This window comes from Suncus etruscus, chromosome 12 (assembly GCF_024139225.1).
Source record: "Suncus etruscus isolate mSunEtr1 chromosome 12, mSunEtr1.pri.cur, whole genome shotgun sequence".
Lineage (NCBI taxonomy): Eukaryota > Metazoa > Chordata > Mammalia > Eulipotyphla > Soricidae > Suncus > Suncus etruscus.
This window is the reverse complement of record NC_064859.1, coordinates 103,893,803-103,914,334: the sequence shown is the minus strand read 5'-3', so window position 1 is coordinate 103,914,334 and position 20,532 is coordinate 103,893,803. Positions and strand designations below refer to the sequence as shown.

The following is a 20,532-nucleotide window of genomic DNA, read 5'->3' as shown; positions in this document are numbered from 1 at the left end:
CAGAGAAGAGCTCCTTGTTTCATCTGGCTTCATAGGACGTTTTACTGATTGTTTCATTATTCTTAATGATACAAAGGAGATTTGTGTTTTTACAAAAGACAGTGGTAATGCTCCTAGCTAGTGATCCGTTGGAAAGGAAAAGTTGACTGGAATCTTTCCTTGTTTTTGTTTCCCCAACCGATAGAAAAGATAGCTAATTACTTCAGAACCGTGACAAGTGCATTACTGGGATTAACCATCCTCGCCTGCCAAAAAGTCCACATGGATTTGATTTGATTAAATGTGTTTAATCTTCAGTCGTGTCGTGTAATTGACCTCAGCAGGTAGGAGCCCAGCTGGGGAGTGAGTCGTCCTTATCCAAACTTGAGATAAAGATGGAAAAACATTTCAGGGCCTCCTGCAAGCAGAGCGGCATCTTTCTGCAGCATCTCTCAGATTATGAAGAGGCTGTGACTGTCTGTGAAGCTGCGCTGGCTTCCTGAGAGCCTTGGAAAACTGACCTTAAGATTGAGATGGCTTTCCACTGGCAGTGATCTTTTTTTTTTTTTTTTTTTTTTTTTGCACGAGATGAAAAACACAATAGAGGGGCCAGAGAGATAGGATGGAGGTAAAGTGTTTGCCTTGCATGTGGAAGGAAGGTGGTTTGAATCCCGGCATCCTATATGGTCCCCCGAGCCCGCCAGGAGCGATTTCTGAGCGTAGAACCAGGAGTAACCCCTTGAGCGCTGCTGGGTGTGACCCCCCAAAAATTTAAATAAAAAATAAAGAAAAACACAATAGAAATTTAATATTTTTCTTTTTAATCTGGGTATTATTTGCCAAGGAAAATGAAAAATTGTAGCAGGATTTCAAAATAATAGAGTTGGTAAACGAACACTTGCCTTATCTAGGAAAGTAATCAGGAGCCAGAGTGATAGCACAGTGGGGAAGACGTTTTCCTTGCATGAGGCCGACTTGGGTCCAGTTCCCAGCATTCCATAGGGTCCCTTGAGCCTGCCAGGAGTGATTTCTGAGCGTAGAGTCTGGAGTAACCCTGAACACCATGAGTGTGGCCCAAAAAACAAATCAAACTTAAAAAAGAAAAGGCGAGGTTGGGGAGATAGCACAGCATTAGGGCATTTGCCTTGCATGCAGCATTTACAGGACTGACTGGTTCAAATCCCGGCATCCTATATGGTTCCCTGAGCCTGCCAGGGGTGATTTCTGATCCAGGAGTAGCCCCTGAGCGCCACCAGTTGTGGCCCATAAACAAAATAGAAGAACAGTGCAGAGCAATTTTTTTTGTGTGTGTTTCTTTCACACCAGGTTGTTCTGTAACTCCCACCCCCACCTCTCTGAGTAGTGAGTCCTGCAGAGGGTAGATGTTGGCTTTCGTCCCTACTGAGGGCATGTGTGTTGCCAGGGCTTGAACTCAAGTCCCCCCCCCCTGAGTTCTTCATCTTCCTGCCCAATGGGAGATGACATTGACCCATGCTTGAGGCTGGATTGGGTGAGGGCCTTCGGGATTTGGCCTATGAGCTGTTGGGGTCCAGCACAGATGCAAGAGGAAGTTTGGGCTCCAGTCGATCGGCAGCTGCTCTGTTTTGGTTTCAGTGCACGTGAGGAATCTCTGAAGTGATTTAACGGAATTATTTAGAGCAGATTATCAAAGAAACTCATTTTCTCCTTTCTGTTGCGGTTTCTCTCACGGCCGACACGTGTTGTGGTACAAATCTGCCCAGCGCCCTTGGGTGAGGCCGGTGACGACCTGGTGCGGCTAATCCTCCCTCAACTCTGGCCGGTTAATCTTGGCTCCTTCGTAACAGGCACAACCGAGACCGGGCGGGCGGTTCACTTCGTCTCTTGGAGAGTGGGAGCCGCACCTTTGAAGATGCTCCCGATGGGCCCACACGCTCCCCTCTCGGTCCCACGGCTTCACTCGTGCCGATGCCTGGATTAGTCGAGAGTGCGCCCGCTTTCGAGGGCAAGACTCGGTGCCTGCCTGCTTCTCCACGGAGATTCAGTGCAATTAAGACAGAGCCTCGTCAGTGCCAAAGGACAAAAGTGGCTCACGTGCCCCGGGGGACAGGACAGTGATAAGCCGGTTTCCGTCCATAATTAAGTCCCTTCCATGGCTCCTGCTCTGAAGGGTGATTGGTAAATGACAGACTCCCCGAGCTGGGCACTGTGGACGGAGCCCAGGCTCGCCTTGCCCTCCCTCCTTGCTGAGTCCTGTTGAGCCGATCATGGAAATGTGGCATTTTATTCTGAACAAAAGAGCAGGGAAATGAGCTATCTTGTCTAATCATTCAGTTGTTTAACACCGACTTCCCGTTTAGACTCAATTGGCTGGAAAGCACTTGACATGTGAAGTCAGTGCTGTTCGGAACGCATGTTTGAGTAAATTTTAAAGTAAGTGACAGCTAAATTGTACCTAGGGAAATTACAAAGCCTTCAACACAGTTAATTTTTTGGGGAGGATTAGTTGTAATTGCAACACCAGTCTCCTTGAAGATCCCTCATTTATAGATGATGTACAGAAAAAAAGGCAACACAACATTTTAGCTCTTCCAAAAGCTGCTCCTCTCGCAGGATAATTTTTTGAAGTTATCGTTTCCTCTGAATTGATTTCTCCACACTGAGTGTCTCTTAGGTTTATAGACAAGTTTATTGTTGAGTGTTAGGGTCCCCCCCACCTTTTGTGTCGGTTGTTTGCAGGCGCCTCTGCTATCTGTGTATCCTTCAGGGAAAGGCCCGTGGCGCTGGTGACACACTCTGTCCCTCCAGAAGTTGCACAGATGTCACCTGCGTCTCTCCCCGGACTGGAGAGCCCTTTGCTCTGGGTCAGGCTTCATCCTGGTTCTCTGGACTCACAGCCTTGAGCCCATCCTGTGGGGTTCAGTATGTGGGATGAGGTCAGGGGGCTGCTTCCTGCTTTGTCAGAGCTGGTGGAACCTCCTGAGTGTGTCTGCGCTCAGTCGGAGTCAGGCTTGGGTCCTAGATTTCTGTCCACTCCCACGTGTCCCTCAGAAGTGGATGGGGAGGCCCAGAAGATGCCGTAGAAGGCTGAGCATGTCTTTTGCATTTGGGGCCCGGATTTGCTCCCCAGCCAGGACCCAAGTAAACTAACTGCTCGATAAACGCTCAAGTGACTCACCAGGACACTGCCGATCTGTCTTCCACCTTCGAATTTAGGGGATCTTGATCTCTGAGGGTTGGCATGTGCTGCTGCTGCCCAGGACTCAGCATGAGGCTCTGCTGTGTGAAATCCGTCTCCTGCTTCAGTGCTTTGAGTTGAACCCTAGAACTTTATCTGTCTTTCCTCGATTCTACCTTGTTGAGGTAGTTTGCCGCCATCAGTACTTTCCTCTGTTTGCTTTTGTTTAATACACTTTATGAAAATTACCTTTTTTTTTTTTTTGGCTTTTGGGCCCAGTAACCCAGGGGTTACTCTTGGCTTTGCACTCAGAAATTGCTCCTGGCTGGCTTGGGGGACTATATGGGACGCTGAGGATTGAACCCAGGGTCATCCCAGGTCAGTCGTGTGCAAGACAAAAGCCCTACTGCTGTGCTATCACTCCGACCCCCAAAATCACCCACTTTATGGAAAAAGTTAAAAAGGAGGTGTTTGTCATTGAAGATAATATGGGGGGAGGGGGAGTTGTTGGGTTTTAGTTAGTTTGTTTTTTAGTGTTCTAGGGTTGATTTTTTTTTGGGGGGGGGGGGTTTGGTTTTTGGGTCACACCCGGCAGTGCTCAGGGGCCACTCCTGGCTCTACGCTCAGATATCGCTCCTGGCAGGCTCGGGGGACCATATGGGATGCTCGAACCACAGTCCTTCTGCATGCAAGGCAAACACCTTACCTCCATGCTATCTCTCCAGCCCCTCTAGAGTTGATTTTTATTTTGCCAGTTCATGAAGTTTTCGAAAAAACAGTGATTACGTTTTCTCGTGGACTTCTTAAAACTTGTGACCCACTTTTATGTGAAGTTTGGGGAATCGCGCGCGTGTACTGCAGCCAGGCAGGAATAATGTTTTCCATTCAGAATCTATGTCACAACAAGCTCTTCGAGGGTCCTTTCAGCTGGGGAGGTTCGACCACACCTGACAGTGCTCAGGGCTGACTCCAAGCTCTGTGCTTTTCGATCACTCCCGGCAGGGCTCAGGGGACCCTGTGGGGTGCTGAGGATCAAACCCCACTTGGTCCCTTCACAGAGACGTGGTCGTTGATTCAGCTCCTGTGACCTTGGCCGACCTGGGCAGTAGTTTCATTTCGGGTTTTGCGCTTCCTTCTCTGCAGCTGAGGGCTGGAGCCTCGTCCTTGAAACACCTTACAGCTATTTCTGGGTCAGTCCCATTCTGCACTGCCTTGCCTGTTGTTCTGATCATGCTCATCTCCAGGAGCGTCTTTTCGGAGACTGAAGGCTGCTGACGTGTCTCTGACTAGCAGGACAACGACTCCCTCCCTGATGGTGTTGAACTAATGCCGGGGAGCTCATGCAGGAAGTTCGGGTCCCCTTTGGGACCCGAGCGGGTGCGGTGCTCTGGATCGGACGGGACCAGAGGTGCTGGTGGCTGGGGAGAGGGGCGGGCTGAGCGCTCTGGGGCCAAGCGTCATCGTGGTCCCCCGTGGTATTGCTCCGCAGTGACAGTAATCTAGCCCGTAGCTTCAACTTGCCATTTGAAATTAACCTGCAATTTAGTCTTCACCCCACATGACAAAAACTCAAAGGCTCTGTGGGGTGTCACGGGCTGCTCTGTAAACAGGCTCCGGAGGGCCCAGCGGGCGCTTCTCCACGGGGCCTCTGGGCCATGCCAGGGCCACCCGCTCCGTGCTTGCTTTGTACACAGCCTGATCCTGATTCGAGTTGGGACCCAGCAGCCTCCGTTTAAGTGATGGTCCAAATGGGACTACTCCCCGCTGGGGAGGCTGTGAGGGGGCGGGTGCCCCGAGACAGTGAGAGAGGAAATGGTGCTCTGAGACCGTGTGTCTGGAGTCTGGCAGGGTGGTCGCCTTCCCCGGGTGTCCCCAGCCAGGTCCCTTTGCTGTTGGAGCATTGTGGAGGATGATGGTGCCTCCCGAAGCTCAGACCCCGACTGGCTCCCATCAGAGCCTCACCCCGCTCGCTTCTCAGACCACTGTTTCATCCCCGGCGACCTTAGTGACTGCAGCAGAAACTGCTTGAAGGATCCTGAGTTTTTGGATCTGGGTTCTTGAGAACCACAGGACCCAAGGACTAGTGCTGTAGGCTCAGTGCTTGCTGACTGGGTTCCATGGGATCAGTGCTCAATGATTAGGTGCTGTGGACTCGGTGCTCGCTGACAGGGTGCCGCAGACTCAAGTGTGCTTGCCATTAGGATGTGAGGGCCGATGTCTTGCTTGTGTTGGTACAGTGGCGATTGTCTTAACAGGGAGAAACATGTCTGTGTGTCACAGTTTATTCTATGGAAGCATGTTGATTCTCAGTCTTAGCAAATTCCTTCTGGTACTGTTAAGCTGATCCCGGATCCTTTGGGATCCGGAGAGTGGGGCAGGAGCCGCAGATGTTTGTGGGTGAAGGAGGCGGGTGGCAGTCGGCGTCTCTTCCACCGTGGCTCTGGGGCTTATTCACTGTCATGTGAGGCATGTCTGTGCCATTGGTCCTCGCAAGCCTCTGAACCCTTCTGTGTGTCCCCGTCCCCAGGGATGACCTGCCGGCTGCCCTGGACATGGTCATCGACTGCCACCAGAAGTACAAAACCCTGCCCAGGATCCACGATGTCTTGTGCAGACTCATCGAGAAGGGCGAGACAGACCTCATCCAGAAAGGTGGGTCTGCTCATGCCATCTGCCCTGTGGGTGTGCATGAAGGACCGGAGCCCAAGGGGATGGGTTCACTTCCTGCCACTGCATGGTCCCCCAAGCACAGCTGTGTGAGCACAAAAAGAAAACCCTTAAAAAGGGCACTTTGGAAGTCCATCACTTGGGGGGACAGACAGACTACTGCAGGAAGGACTTGGATTCCATCTCCTGGTAACATAGGCCCGCCCAGAGTGGCCCCCTTCCAGGATAGCTCTGCCCCAATCTTCACTGGCACAGGGTCACGGGGTTCCATTGAAGGCGGCTTCTATGTGGCCTTCCTGTGCCAAGTATGTGAGCGTCAGCTCAAAAGGGGGTTTCCTGGCATGGACCCAGATCATATGTGAGGCTGCGTGTGCAAGTCTGCTCCTCCGCTACAAACCTGGCTTTCTCCTTCCTCCCCAGCCATGGACTTCGTGAGCCAAGAGCAGGGGGAGATGACGATGCTCTACGACCTCTTCTTCGCCTTCCTGCAGACTGGGAATGACAAGGAGGCCAAGAAGATTATTGAGGTATTAACGGACCCTGGGCCAGGCTGTGCTCTCAGGATCCCACCTTTGATCACACACATCAGATTACTGCTCACTCTCTTCCGTTGGAGTCATGGGGCCTTGGGGATGTGAAAGGGGCCTGGCCAGCTTCGGTGTGTACCGATGACAATTCAGAAAAGGCAGCCTGGTGCACATCGCATTGGTTTCCTCCCTTTGTTCAATTCCCTGTTCCATATCAAAATGATATTTGCATATTAAATCTTGGATTGCGGAACAATTAAATTAAACCGGCATTCTTGGGTGTAAAGTTGCTAATCCTCTTTGCCAGGGGATTCTTTGTTCTTAAAAGCAGTCGAATTTAATTTGCGCAGATTTATTGGTAATGCTTGTCTACAAGTTAATCAGTCAAACAAATGCTGTCTGCAACTGTTCGGCATTTAATTTAAATTTTCTTTCTTTCTCTCTTTACTATGGTAAGCAGCTTATGGGGAATGGTAGGTGAGAAGCCTGGCCTGTGGGGGATTAGTTTATTTTATCTGGACTTGATTGAAATTTTGCTGAGTGAAATGGGTGATCGGAAGGGTAACGACAAAGTCTGTCCAGTCATGACCAATTTCACTGTTCAACGTTCAATGAACGACCGGAGTCGTGTAAGGAGGAGCATTTGTTTCTGCGGCCCTAAGTAAAAGTTTCTCGTGGGGGTTAAAAAACCATGTTTAGGGCCCGGAGAGATAGCACAGCGGCATTTGCCTTGCAAGCAGCCGATCCAGGACCAAAGGTGGTTGGTTCGAATCCCGGTGTCCAATAGGGTCCCCCGTGCCTGCCAGGAGCTATTTCTGAGCAGACAGCCAGGAGTAACCCCTGAGCAACGCTGGGTGTGGCCCAAAAACAAACAAACAAACAAATCATGTTTAGGGACCAGAGCACAGTAGGGAGGGCCTTTGCCTTGTACGTGGCCAACTGGGTTTGATACCCAGAACCCCATAGGGTCTCTCAAGACTGCCAGGAGTAACTCTCGAGTGCCGAGGGTTTTGGGGCTGGATATGGCCCAAAAAAACAAAGCCATGTTGAGCCCATCAGAGTCACCCCTGTTTCTGACCTTGCTTGGCCATGGCTCTGGGCCAGGACACAGTTGTGGCCTGGGCACCTTGTCTGTCTGGAGGCAGGTGAGCTGCTGGGAGCCAGAGGAAGGCTTATGCCCAAGCCCTGGGCTTTGCCCTCGGGTGCCACCTTGGGAAGCCGCAGCAGCTCTCATGGACAGGACATTCTCTGCTCCCAGAATTCATACCCCGTCCCATGGGCCGTGCCCCCAATGCTGGTTTCGGGGTCTGCTCTCATCACAACCATTGTGCCCTTGCTGTTCGTTAGGCAGAGCCTGTGCAGCAGGTACAGGGAAGGGAGAGGCAGGTTCACCTGCAGTGAAGCTTCAGCCGTTGTCCCGTTACCTCCGTCACTGTCAACAACCGGATTAGAACCCTCCTCCCCGATTTCATTACATTTCCTCCTTTTACTTGGCGATAAGCCGGTGGCAGACGCTGTGCCAGAGCCAAAGAGATTTAGTTAATCGGACCTCGATGCTCTTTTGATGATTGAAGTTTCTGTGAGGAAACCGCCTCGACTTTAAAATGGATCAGGGGCGAGGCGGACACGCAGCCAAAGCGAAGCCGAGTGCCCCTCTGTCCCCGAGTCTGCTGCTGTGGGCACCGTGGGCACAGCCGTGCTCTGGCAGCTCCACGGGTCTCACCCTAAAGAGGATTACCGTGTTTTTCCAAGGGCTCTTTCGCACAGGCTGATGTAGACCCCACTTAAGATACATGAAATAGAGCCCACAAGGCCCAAGAGATGGGCATGAGTCGCAGCCTGCCAGAACAGATGGTCTGAGCGCTCTTGAAAGAGTAGGCCCGTCACTTTGAAGAGTGCCTAGCAGCGGGCCTGGAGAGATAGCACAGCGGCATTTGCCTTGCAAGCAGCCGATCCAGGACCAAAGGTGGTTTGTTCGAATCCCAGTGTCCCATATGGTCCCCCGTGCCTGCCAGGAGCTATTTCTGAGCAGACAGCCTGGAGTAACCCCTGAGCAACGCCAGGTGTGGCCCAAAAACCAAAAAAAAAAAAAAAAAAAGAGTGCCTAGCAGCGTAGAGCTGCTGGGAAGTCACAGCCAGTGCCTCTGTGAGATGTTGGCAGGGCTGAGAGGACAAGCTCTTGAACTCTGAGTCGCAGAGCACCTGCTGGGATGTGGCCCTTTCACGGCCCTAATCTCCGCATCCCTGACTGCTCAGGGACAGGCGTGGCCAGACCTCGGCCCCAGGGCACTGACCTGTCTCCAGCAACTTCCCTCTGAGTGAGAAGCTCACACAGTGTTTCCAGAGTGGGTGATACTCTCCCGACTGGACCCAATGGGGACACGGTGGTCAGTGCACATTGGGTGCTTTGTTGGCTTCAGGGAACTTGGGCACTTGCTGTTGTTTTCTGCTATTCTGCTGTTGTGAGGGCTCAGCCCCTGCTCTGCTCAAGGCTTACTCCCAACTCTGTGCTCAGGGCTCACTTTTAGTGGGGCTTGGACCTTAGGCAGTGCTGGGGATCGAACCCAGGTCAGCCACCTGCAAGAAAAGCTGGCACTGACACCTCCCAGGAGAAGGTCATTTCTTGGGTATCCTGAGCATTCAGCTAGGTCGGTTTGGGAACCTCTGGCCTAGCTTGTCTCGGATATTCAAGTCAGCCAAGCCAGAGTGACGTGAGGACTTTGCTTGTAGTTAAATGTTAGATCGAGTACTGAGCGGCATTTGTGTTAGTTAGAATGCTTTTATCACTGAATTTTACAAACTTATTTCCTTTCCTGTAAAAGGAAAAAATGATCAACACGGGTTTATTGTGACAGTTAAACATTCTTTGGAACATATCACATGAATGGTTTTTGCTTCCTGAATCTATTGAGAAAGGTGGGGAGAGAGGAGAGAGAGAGAGAAAGAGAGAGAGAGAGAGAGAGTGTGTTTGAGAGATAGAAAGATGGGGGGGGGGCAGAGAGATAGCACAGCGGTGTTTGCCTTGCAAGCAGCCGATGATCCAGGACCAAAGTTGGTTGGTTCAAATCCCGGTGTCCCATATGGTCCCCCGTGCCTGCCAGGAGCTATTTCTGAGCAGACAGCCAGGAGTAACCCCTGAGCAATGCTGGGTGTGGCCCAAAAACCAAAAAGAGGAAGGAAGGAAGGAAGGAAGGAAGGAAGGAAGGAAGGAAGGAAGGAAGGAAGGAAGGAAGGAAGGAAGGAGAAAAAGGAGGGAGGGAGGGAAGGAAGGAAGGAAGGAAGGAAGGAAGGAAGGAAGGAAGGAAGGAAGGAAGGAAGGAAGGAAGGAAGGAAGGAAGGAGGGAGGGAGGGAGGGAGGGAGGGAGGGAAAGAAGGAAGGAAGGAAGGAAGGAAGGAGAAAAAGGAGGGAGGGAAGGAAGGAAGGAAGGAAGGAAGGAAGGAAGGAAGGAGAAAGAAAGGAGGGAAGGAAGGAAGGAAGGAAGGAAGGAAGGAAGGAAGGAAGGAAGGAAGGAAGGAGAAAAAGGAGGGAGGGAGGAAAGGAAGGAGAAAGAAAGGAGGGAAGGAAGGAAGGAAGGAAGGAAGGAAGGAAGGAAGGAAGGAAGGAAGGAAGGAAGGAAGGAGAAAGGAGGGAGGGAAGGAAGGAAGGAGGGAGGGAAGGAAGGAAGGAGAAAGAAAGGAGGGAGGGAAGGAGGGAGGGAGGGAGGGAGGGAAGGAAGGACGGAAGGAAGGAAGGAAGGAAGGAAGGAAGGAAGGAAGGAAGGAAGGAAGGAAGGAAGGAAGGAAGGAAAGGAAGGAAGGAAGGAGATAGATGTGGGGGGTGAGAGAGAGAGAGGTATTTGGGAGTTGGTTTGGTTCATCATCGGGAGTTTTTGTTCGGAACTGAAAAGTGTGATGGTGAGGGTTGAGCTGTGAGCTTGGCTGGGTGGAGCAGCAGAGTTGGTAAAGGGGCCGTGGGCTTGTTTTGGGGAGAGCCTGACTGTACCATCCTTCCTCAGACCCCAGGCATTCGTGCACGTCCCACGAGGCTTCAGTGGTTCTGTGAGCGATGCATCGCCAGCAATCAGGTCAGTGCTTCACGCCTGCTGCACTCGAGTGCTGGTGGCAGAGCTGTGGCTCTCCAGCGACCACAGGGTTGGGGGTCTTGCTCCAGGAATGTCCCGAGTACTTCTGTTCAGGGGCCCTTCACCAGAATTGGGGTCCGGTACTCCCACTTGGGGTTCCTCAGCTCAGTACCTTTATGTACTGACTTGTGTGGCATTTACTGAGCTTTAGAGTACATGGGAAAAACATGTGACTCATACTGCTGGTGATGCCATCTCAGACACAGTTTCCCAGCATAGAGGGACTTTCTGCCCATCACCCACAATCTCTTGGTCCATCTCGTTTTTAAGGTTGAAACTCTAGAAAAATTAGTGGAACTGACGCAGAAGCTGTTTGAGTGCGACCGAGATGAGATGTACTTCAACCTGCTGAAGCTGTACAGTGAGTGGTTGACTGTCCTGTCTCTGCTAGGACACTGGTGTTGGGGCGTGAGGGCAGAGGGCAGTTGGGTGCAGCTTCCGAGCACTGAGGGGTCACCGAAGCTGTGTGTGTTTTGTTTGGGGGCGTCATCCATATGTGCTCAGGGCTGACTCCTGGCGGGATCAGGATACCATATTGGTACCAGGGATTGAACCCGGTTGGCCACGTGCCAGTGCCCTCCTTGCTGACCCATCTGTGGACCCACGGGAGCAGAACTTTTTGGAGACAGAACACTGGGGCCTTTTTCAGTTGCTCTTCCCAGCTACTACTTCTTTTTTTTTTTTTTTTTTTTTTTTTTTTTGGTTTTTGGGCCACACCCAGCGTTGCTCAGGGGTTACTCCTGGCTGTCTGCTCAGAAATAGCTCCTGGCAGGCACGGGGGACCCTATGGGACACCGGGATTCGAACCAACCACCTTTGGTCCTGCAAGGCAAATGCCGCTGTACTATCTCTCCGGGCCCCCAGCCACTTCTATAAATCACCAGCCTGTTCTTTCCAGAAGACACTGACCAGATAGACTCAGCTTGTTCTACAACTGTCCTCACACTTGACTTCTGCCAGCATAAATTTTTGTTTTTGTTTTTGGGCCACACCCGGCAGCGCTCAGGGGTTCCTCCTGGCTCTGCGCTCAGAAATCGCTCCAGGCAGGCTTGGGGGACCATATGGGATGCCGGGATTCGAACCACCATCCTTCTGCATGCCAGGCAAACGCTCTGCCTCCATGCCATCTCTCCGGCCCCCTGCCAGCATAATTTTTAATTTGGTTGTTCAGTTTGGATCTCTGGTATTTGGATCTCTTCAATGTTGCTGACTCTGAGGAGTGGATATTTGGTTCTGTCCTTTTTTTTTTTTTGGTTTTTGGGCCACACCCGTTTGACGCTCAGGGGTTACTCCTGGCTATGAGCTCAGAAATCGCCCCTGGCTTGGGGAGACCATATGGGACGCCGGGGGATCGAACCTCGGTCCATCCTACGCTAGCGCTTGTAAGGCAGACACCTTACCTCTAGCGCCACCTTCCCGGCCCCCTGTCCTTTGTTTATCTCAACAATGCACCCAAGTCCTTGTGGTCGTTTGGCCCATTATTTTACATTCGTCCTTCTCCACTCAGTTTCTTTCCTTTTTCTCAGTATTCTGGGGCTAGATTTTTGTCTTTTAAAGAAAGCGAAGAGCCTCTGCAGTTCATCCTCTCCTTTCCCTTCGTCCCGAGCATCTTTGCTGTTTCCTTTCCCATCAGCCCCTTATGCACTTGCTTTGAGCTTTTCCCAGACTCCGGCTCTGTGATCCGGGAGCTCAGTGCCATGGGCAACACCAGTGGGGTGAGGACCCCACCCTCACTGCCGCTGCACCTGGAAAACAGTCCCTAGAACAGTGATAGCTAACCTTTTTGAGATATGCACGTGCCACATATCTTAATTGCGGACCTTCCTGCATGCCAGCGGCAGGGCCTTCGCTTGCCATTGGTTCGCCATCGTGGCCCTAGAATTTGCCATCTTGTTCGCAGGATGTGCCAATTCTCTCCTGGATGCAGACTCTGTATAGACACCTCCCTGGGTGGTGTAGACAGCACCGTGGACCCCGATGATCTGAGTGGAATATGCTCACATGCACACACTGGCCTCACCTGGGGTCTGCTTCTGTCCTCATCTTTTCTTTTTTTTTTTTTTTTTTTTTTTTTGGTTTTTGGGCCACACCCGGTGACGCTCAGGGGTTACTCCTGGCTATGCGCTCAGAAGTCGCTCCTGGCTTGGGGGACCATATGGGACGCCGGGGGATCGAACCGCGGTCCGTCTCCTAGGCTAGCGCAGGTAAGGCAGGCACCTTACCTCGAGCGCCACCGCCCGGCCCCTGTCCTCATCTTTTCAAAGATGAAAGCACAGGATTGAATTGTTGCCTGTCTTTTTTGTTTTGGTTTTGTTTTGGTTTTTGGGTCACACCCGGCAGCACTCAGGAGTTACTCTTGGCTCTGCACTCAGAAATTGCTCCTGGCAGGCACGGGGGAACCATATTGGATCCCAGTTTGACTGCGTGCAAGGTAAATGCCCTACTGCTGTGCTAGCTCTCTGGCCCCTATTGCCCTTCTTAATCTTGGTTTTAGCATTAGACAGTTTTATTTCTAGGTCTCCTAAAAACAAGCTTTTTATCCGTGGGTAGATTGTTGATGGCTTGAGCCGAGGGTGGTGATGATTTTACTGACACTCTTCCACTGTTAACACCCAAAGTGCAGAGACGACTGCCATCATTGGGCTCACCCTGAACCCAGCCAGGACTCTCCCTGTGGGGCTTATGTGGAAGTGCTCTGCTGAGCAAGGCCTTTGTCTCCGCCCCCCAACTTCACAGAAGTGAACGGCGACTGGCGGAAGGCGGACTCTGTGTGGAACAAGATGCAGGAGGAGAACGTGGTGCCTCGGGCCAAGACGTTGCAGCTGTTGGCAGAAATCCTGAGGAGCGGCCAGCAGGAGGTCCCATTCGATGTGCCTGAGGTACCGTGTACGGCCCAAGTCCTGGGGCCGTGCTCAGGTGGGCAACTGCATGTGGGCGCCAGAAACCTGGCCACGGTCAGCTGGAGGCCGTGACCAGAGGGGGCCTGCGTGGATCTGGCGGCAGTCCTGGCAGGAATGCGGCGTTGCAGGAGGCCGAGCGGGTCTGAGTGTCGTCTGATTCGCTCTCTGCTGTGTTCTAGCTGTGGTACGAGAAAGAGAAAGACGCGCAGGCCTCCTCACCATCTGTGCAGACGGAACTTCAAGACGCCCTGCTGAAGGCCTGCCGGCAGAAGAAGAGCCAAGGTCAGCCTGGGGCAGCTCTGGGGTCTGCCTGTTAGCTCTGGCAACTGTCGGGCAAGGAAACCTCCTGACGTGTTTAGGTCTGTCATGAAGTCAGGCAGGGTTGTCAACATTTCTGTCATCTAGGTCGATTTTTTTTCACTTTAGTCCTGATGAATTTGCAGTGGTGGGGGGCGGGGTCTGGGTGAATCCTGGGAACTTTGTTGGACCCTTTGTCCCGACAGTACCTGGGCCTCCTTGCTGGTCCAGCAGTCCCAGGGCCATACTCTAGCCTCTCCCTGTCTCCAGTCTCCATGCTTATTCTGGTCTGCCAAGCCCAGAATAAGGGCTCCCCACTGCAGTGGCCTTGCGCTCTGCTCCATGCTCTGCTGTCTCAGGGCCCTGCCACCCCTCCCCACCTCCCTGCTACTCCTGCATTTTAAAGTGAATCTGTCAGTGAGACAACCTGGCTTGGCCGTCATAGAGTTGCCGTTTGTCCTGGTTAGTGGAGACGTTCGGAGTGGCCCTGACTTGGGTGTCCATGGAAGGGGCAGGTGGCGCTGCTGGCACCGTCCTCCTCTTCCAGACCCTCTTCACCTTCCGCCCCTCCTTCCTCATCCCCCCTTCTCTCACTTTCCCCCTCGCCTGCCCCCCTAGGCCTCCCCTTCCCTTGTTCCCCTCCTGCCAGGTCTGTGCCATGTAGAATTTTGATTTTAGTTAGATGAGTAGAATTTTTTTTGTGTGTGTGTGTGGTTTTTGGGTCACACCCGGCAGTGCTCAGGGGTTATTCCTGGCTCCATGCTCAGAAATTGCTCCTGGCAGGCACGGGGGACCATATGGGACGCTGGGATTCGAACTGATGACCTCCTGCATGAAAGGCAAACGCCTTACCTCCATGCTATCTCTCCGGCCCCAAGTAGAATATTTTTATGTAAAAACTCCTTCGTATGTAGATTGTATTGCTTTTAAGTAAAGACATTCTCTTGCATTAGTTAGATGACACATGGACATGGTGGCTGGACTATAGCACAGTGGGGAGGGTGTTTACCTTGCACGTGGCTGACCCAGGTTCAATGCCGGCATCCCATAGGATCCCTGAGCCTGCCAGGAGCGATTTATTAGCACAGAGCCAGGAGTAACCCCTGAGCACTGCCGGGTGTGGCCTCGAAGCAAACAAACAAAACCCATTGGCACCACCCCTGCTTTCTCCACACCCATCTGTCAGCTGCTCTTTAGGTTTCGGACCCAGCGCTCAAGGCACCCACGGCTTCCCTAACCCATGACTGAGCTCTGGGGACTCCCTGACCCTCACAATGTCTTCACACTGTGAGCTCCTGAATTCAGCTGGTGCTGTTCTCTGTTCCCACACAACAATGAAGTCCCATGAATGGACAGAGCAGAGCCAGATGCGGGCCTTGTCCAGGTCCCAGAGCGACGCTGGCCGCCTGTGGTTTCCCTTAGATGTAACAGAAACCTCAGGGCCCAGGGCTGTCCCCACCCAGCTGAGGGGCAAGCGGGTTCGTCCCTCCATGCGGCAGTAGACGGAATGCTCGGGCTTCCTTGAGCCCCATCCTGTGTCAACAGAGATGAACACTGACGCCTTTCTCGGTTTTGGGGTTGGGGCGAAAGCATCCCGCCTGTCCTCCAGGGCACAGGCTCGTGGCCCGTCTGTGCGCCCTCCCCCTCAGTGACTGTCCACCGACGCCGGGCTGGGTCCTGGTACCTGTGAGGTGCTGGGCGCCCGGCAGTCCCGTTTCAGAAAAGTGAGTGACTGCAAAGTTGCTGACATCTTTTCATTCACTGACAGTCATTGTGAACAAGTGAAATAAAACTGTTAATCAGCCAGACAAATGTTGCTTAGTTTACCTGTTAGATACTGTATATTTGAAAATTGTATGTTTTTTTGTATAAGTCCTGTCGTAGCCAAATAATTTGATCTCCTAATTTTAGAATTATAGGCTATATTCCCTTAACGCTATTGTGCTGAAATGTTACCCGCCAGCACCACCCACTTATAGATTAAAGATTGCTTCAGAGTAAATCTTTGCTCCCTCAATCTAAATTATACCTCTGCCTTACTTGGACCTTAACGTACATTTTTCCCATTTATTTTGAAACCGGCATCGTCTTGTGATAAATAATTCAGGAGCGCTGTTCAGCGTGTGAAAATGGTTGACTTTGGGAGAGGAACCGGAAGGGTCAGCTCAGCGAAGGCCCGGGTCTCGTCGAAGCGGCCCTTTGCTGTCTGTGGCTCTGCCTCTGGCCTCTGGCCTGCGGCTGTGGGGGCTCATCAGGCCCGCGGGGGCGCCATCTCCCTTCTCTCTGCAGAGGCCTTTGACGTCTTCCTGAGAGCCGAGAAGCAGAACATTGTGCTGAGCAGCGACGCCTACAGACGCCTCCTGACGCAGCTGCTGGCCAGGGACAGCGACCTCGAGAGGGCCCTGCTGGTGAAGCAAGCGTAAGCGGCCATATCATCCCCGCGCCAAATGCTGCCAACCTCAGGCACTCACACGCACCCCAGACGCCGCTTTGTGGGTTTGGGGGCTGGGGCAGCAGACCTCTGCAGAAAGACTGCCGTTGGCTGCACAACTCCTGGTCTGGTCAGACCCGTCCTCAGGCATGTCCGTGCCCACAGACACGACTTGCCACACTCTTCTTGCCAAGCAGTGGAAACAGCAGAGTGCTCTGAGCTCCAAACACTGAGTCCTGAGCACTGAGGTCCCTGCTTCAGACTCTGCCTCTCGAGTTACTGTCCATCTTGAGGCTTTCGTTTGTCTCTTGTGACAATTTCTTACAGTATTGAAGGAGAGAACTAGGTGGAAAAGACTATTTTAATGGCTTTTCTCTTCCCCTTGCTGTTGAGTTTGATCAGTGTTTGGGTTTTGACATGATAGTTTTTGTTTTTGTTTTTTTTTCGGGGGAGGGAGTTCCCTCAATTGAGAAAAATCGTAAATCTGAACATAAAAGTAGCTTCCTTTTCTTTTTGCTTTTGGGTCACCCTCGGCAGTGCTCGGGGTTAGTCCTGGCTCTGCACTCGGGTCTCTCCTGGTGGGGCATAGGGAACCCTACGGGATGCCAGGTCAACACCTTCCCCGCTGTCACTGTCACTCCCACCCTGTAAACAGTATTTTCTCACGGAGTCTCTTGTCGTTCTGATCCCGAGGAATCCCCTTCAAAAGTCGGGCCTTTCCCTGATGAATTCCCAGCAACCCGCTCAGCCTCTTGAGCCCTATGAGAAACGACCCCTGGCCTGGAGCCCGAGCAACTCCATCACGTGCTGCCTCCGTGACTGGGTCGCTGAAGAATTGCCTCTCCGGCTCTTGGGCGCCTCCTCGGCTAGCTCAGAAGTCCGGCTTTGAGCTGGCATCATCTTTTTCTCTCTTTCTCTTTTTCCTTTTGCTTTAGTTGCTTTCGGGCCACGCCTGGCAGCCTTGGAAGAATCACAGTAGACCTCGGGCAAGGCCAGAGGGGAGGAGCCATGCACTCTGTGACCCCTTGGTGCTGGTGGCCTTGCAGGAGTGACCCAGGGTGTTGCTTTTGGCCGCACTCTTGTGTCAGGGGCAGCGTGCCTGGAAGGCAGGTGCTGTGTGAAGCCCAAATGTGGACCTGTGGGTTTTGGTCCTGACCATGCGGTTAAGGCAGGTCCCTTCGTGTCTTGCCATTAATCATTTCTCAGAATGAGGCAGAGTTGATGACCGGTGTCTGTTATGATAGGCCCACCTATCCATGGGGACATCAGTTCGGTCATTGCCGGGGCCCACGTGCCCCATAGGCAGTGACGGCCACCACATTGTGTGTCTAGCTCCCGGCCATTCTCGCAGACACCCATGGCCTCATGTCCCCAGGGAGTTTGGTCGTGGGCTCTGCATGATTCTGGCTCAAGGCCTACGGCCCCAACAGGGCGAGAGAGGAGGAACATTGAACCTTGTTCTTGTAGAGGGCCTAGCGTCGGGCCGAGGAGACTCGGACAGCGGAGGGAGGAATAAGGGAGTGGATTGGCCTCGGTGTCTCTGACGTTACTCACGGTCGTCTCTGGGTGTTTTCTTGGGGTTTAACAGGATTTAGGCTCTCGTGAACCGGCTTTCCTGCAGCCTGAAGATGGCTCAGAGCAGGCTGTGCCTGAGGCCGCATTTTGGCTGGCCCCTCTACTTTCAGTCAGGGCTGTGTGTGTGCCCGCATGTATGTGTGTGGATTAATGTGTGAGCACATGTGTGGAATGTGTGTGTGCGCGCGTGATGTAGTGTGTGTGCCGGGAGGGTCCAACCAGTAGGATTTTTATTTTAAAAATAAAGTAACAACTTTATTTTTTTTAAACTGTTGAGTTTTAATAGTTTTAAGTGAATTTTTTTCTTTTTAACTGTTGCATTTTATAAAGTTAGGGGTTTTGTTTCGACTTACTGTTGGGACAAGACCATCAGGCAGAATTTTTTTATTTAATGTAACGATGACGTTTTCATTTGCCAGTAGGTGTCAGCTTTAAAAACTGTGGAACCAGGTGACAAAAATCTGGAAATTAATCAACCAAATGATACGGTGTTAGTAATATGCTTTAGTTTATATTTAAAATATAGCAGTGCTGAAAATACACCTTCATTTCTGTTGCGGAAAGAACGTTTTACATTTTATAATTACGGTGAGTGCAGGGGGGAAAAAAGAGGGAAAAAGTCTCCGGCTTCGCTCCAGCCAAACAATGCGGGGCACACAGTTTCCCGCAGTCAGCACCATGTCAGCGTTCAGAATCTGAACCGATGTTTAAAAAAAATCTGGTACTTTGTTTCTTTTGTTGCTCGTTTCCAACTTTGTCATCTGTCAGAATGCAGAAAAAAATTATCCTTCTATAACCATTGACAGGATAACACAAAAGCTGTCTCCAGGTCGATATTTTGCAGCAATATTTTTAACATACGAACAGTCGTTTTTATAATTTCACCTTGGCGCTCAACCGTTTATTATCATATCAGAAGCATGTCAGTAATTCCTTTCTAAATGTCTGCTTCTTTTCAGCGCCCGAGACCCACATCAAGGGCTTCACACTGAACGTCGGCTGCAGCAGCCTCCTCATCCACTGCGCAAGTTAGGCGGGATTATTTGAAAGGTATGTCACAATGCTTGACCTTTACGTCACATTAATGCCTCTGCAGATCTTTCTTGTAACGCCCTTCGAATACTTGGATAAAGGAGTCCATTTAGCAAATTACCTGCTTATCAAGAGCCTTTTGTGGGAGCTGAGAGACGCAAATTACTGTACATGCATTTATAATACAGCTTGAATATGAATGTGCTTGTCACCTGACCACTTAGTCCAGTTTCCGTTTCCATTTAACCACAAGATGGGTTTTTCTTCGGATGAATCGCGGCTCTTCAGACATGCAAAATTCGTGCTCTAGAACGAGGGAGAAAGTACAGGCTTTCAAGGGCGTTAAAATGCACAGCACAAGTCGCTTGGCGGTGGGGAAATTAACATACTTCCTCGCGCTCCGAGCCTGCGCTGTTGACTCGAGTGTTGTGTTGCCCGCATGTGAGACAGCCAGATGAGTTAAATTGGGTGTTAAATGTGTGAGACTGTGCACCGAATGATTATAATATTGATTTTTGGACCTAATCTAATACTTTTTAATAGTTCATAATACCAAGGGTAATCAAACGCCGTGTTTGTTTTGGAGTTTAGAGTTTCTACATTAATGGTATTAAGGGCCTCGCAGCGGAAGGATGAGGGGGACCTTGTGGGGGTGACTGGAGCTGTTGAGAGAGAGAGAGAGAGAGAGAGAGAGAGAGAGAGAGAGAGAGAGAGAGACGCCATCTGCGGGTGGACCTCGGGTGGACCTCACAGAAGAACCCCCAGAGAGAGAGAGAGAGAGAGAGACGCCATCTGCGGGTGGACCTCGGGTGGACCTCACAGAAGAACCCCCAGAGAGAGAGAGAGAGAGAGAGAGAGACGCCATCTGCGGGTGGACCTCGGGTGGACCTCACAGAAGAACCCCCAGCCGAGAGAGAGAGAGAGAGAGAGAGAGAGAGAGACGCCATCTGCGGGTGGACCTTGGGTGGACCTCACAGAAGAACCCCCCCCAGCCCCCAGGAATGACCTTCACGCACCTGTATTGCAGCCAGCGCCTCTCCCTGCCTCCACATTGCATTGGGATCCCAGTTGCCATAGCTGGACCACGACCCCCCCCCCCACACACACACACACACACACACACTCACAGCTCTGGACGCTGAAAAAGTTCACTCCTCTCCCATGCCCCATGTCCCAGAGAGGTTGACTCACTGTCCACACAGTGCCGACTGTGGACTCTGTGTCCTGCTGGCAAAGCGGGGCCAGGTTCTCTGGGCCGTCCTGGGTGACCCTAGGATGTGACGAAGTTCCCACTGAGCTCTCAGTGACAGACTCTGATGCAGAAGCCGCTGTTTAGCCCTCCCCTGTCTAGCTGCATGAGGTGAAGGCTCTCACCTTGCAGGTGGACAACCCAAGAGTAGTCAGTCCTCACGCCCCCTCCAGGAGTGATCCCTGAGTTCAGCCAGCATAGCCCTGAAACCAGGGAAAGCCTCTTGTGGGTCCATGAACACCTGTTGTGGATGTGAGATCCGAAACAGAGTCTCAGGTTTGTTTTTTTGGTTTTTTTTTTTTTTTTTTTTTTTTGGTTTTTGGGTCACACCTGGCTATGCTCAGGGGTTACTCCTGGCTCTCTGCTCAGAAATAGCTCCTGGCAGGCACGGGGGACCATATGGGATGCTGGGATTCGAACAAACCACCTTAGGTCCTGTGTCGGCTGCTGCAAGGCAAATGCCGCTGTTCTATCTCTCCAGCCCCGAGTCTCAGTTTTTCGTTTTGTTTTTCATTTCAAGGAGTTGGAGTTTGAGCCAGATGTGGGCAGTCTGATTTCTGATTTTCCATCTGCACCTGTTCCTCAGGTGTCCTGTGG

General features: G+C 51.8%; 1 protein-coding gene across 1 annotated transcript in view; it reads left to right on the top strand.

The window, feature by feature from the left end:
- LRPPRC (leucine rich pentatricopeptide repeat containing) overlaps positions 1-20,532 on the top strand; it is a 57,300-nt gene that overhangs the window by 31,053 nt on the left and 5,715 nt on the right. The window contains 10 exon segments of the mRNA XM_049784712.1: positions 5,664-5,788; positions 6,224-6,330; positions 10,326-10,394; positions 10,722-10,812; positions 13,188-13,330; positions 13,531-13,633; positions 15,938-16,067; positions 16,950-16,956; positions 18,622-18,672; positions 18,674-18,704. Of these exon segments, the coding sequence (XP_049640669.1) occupies positions 5,664-5,788; positions 6,224-6,330; positions 10,326-10,394; positions 10,722-10,812; positions 13,188-13,330; positions 13,531-13,633; positions 15,938-16,067; positions 16,950-16,956; positions 18,622-18,672; positions 18,674-18,704 (857 nt within the window).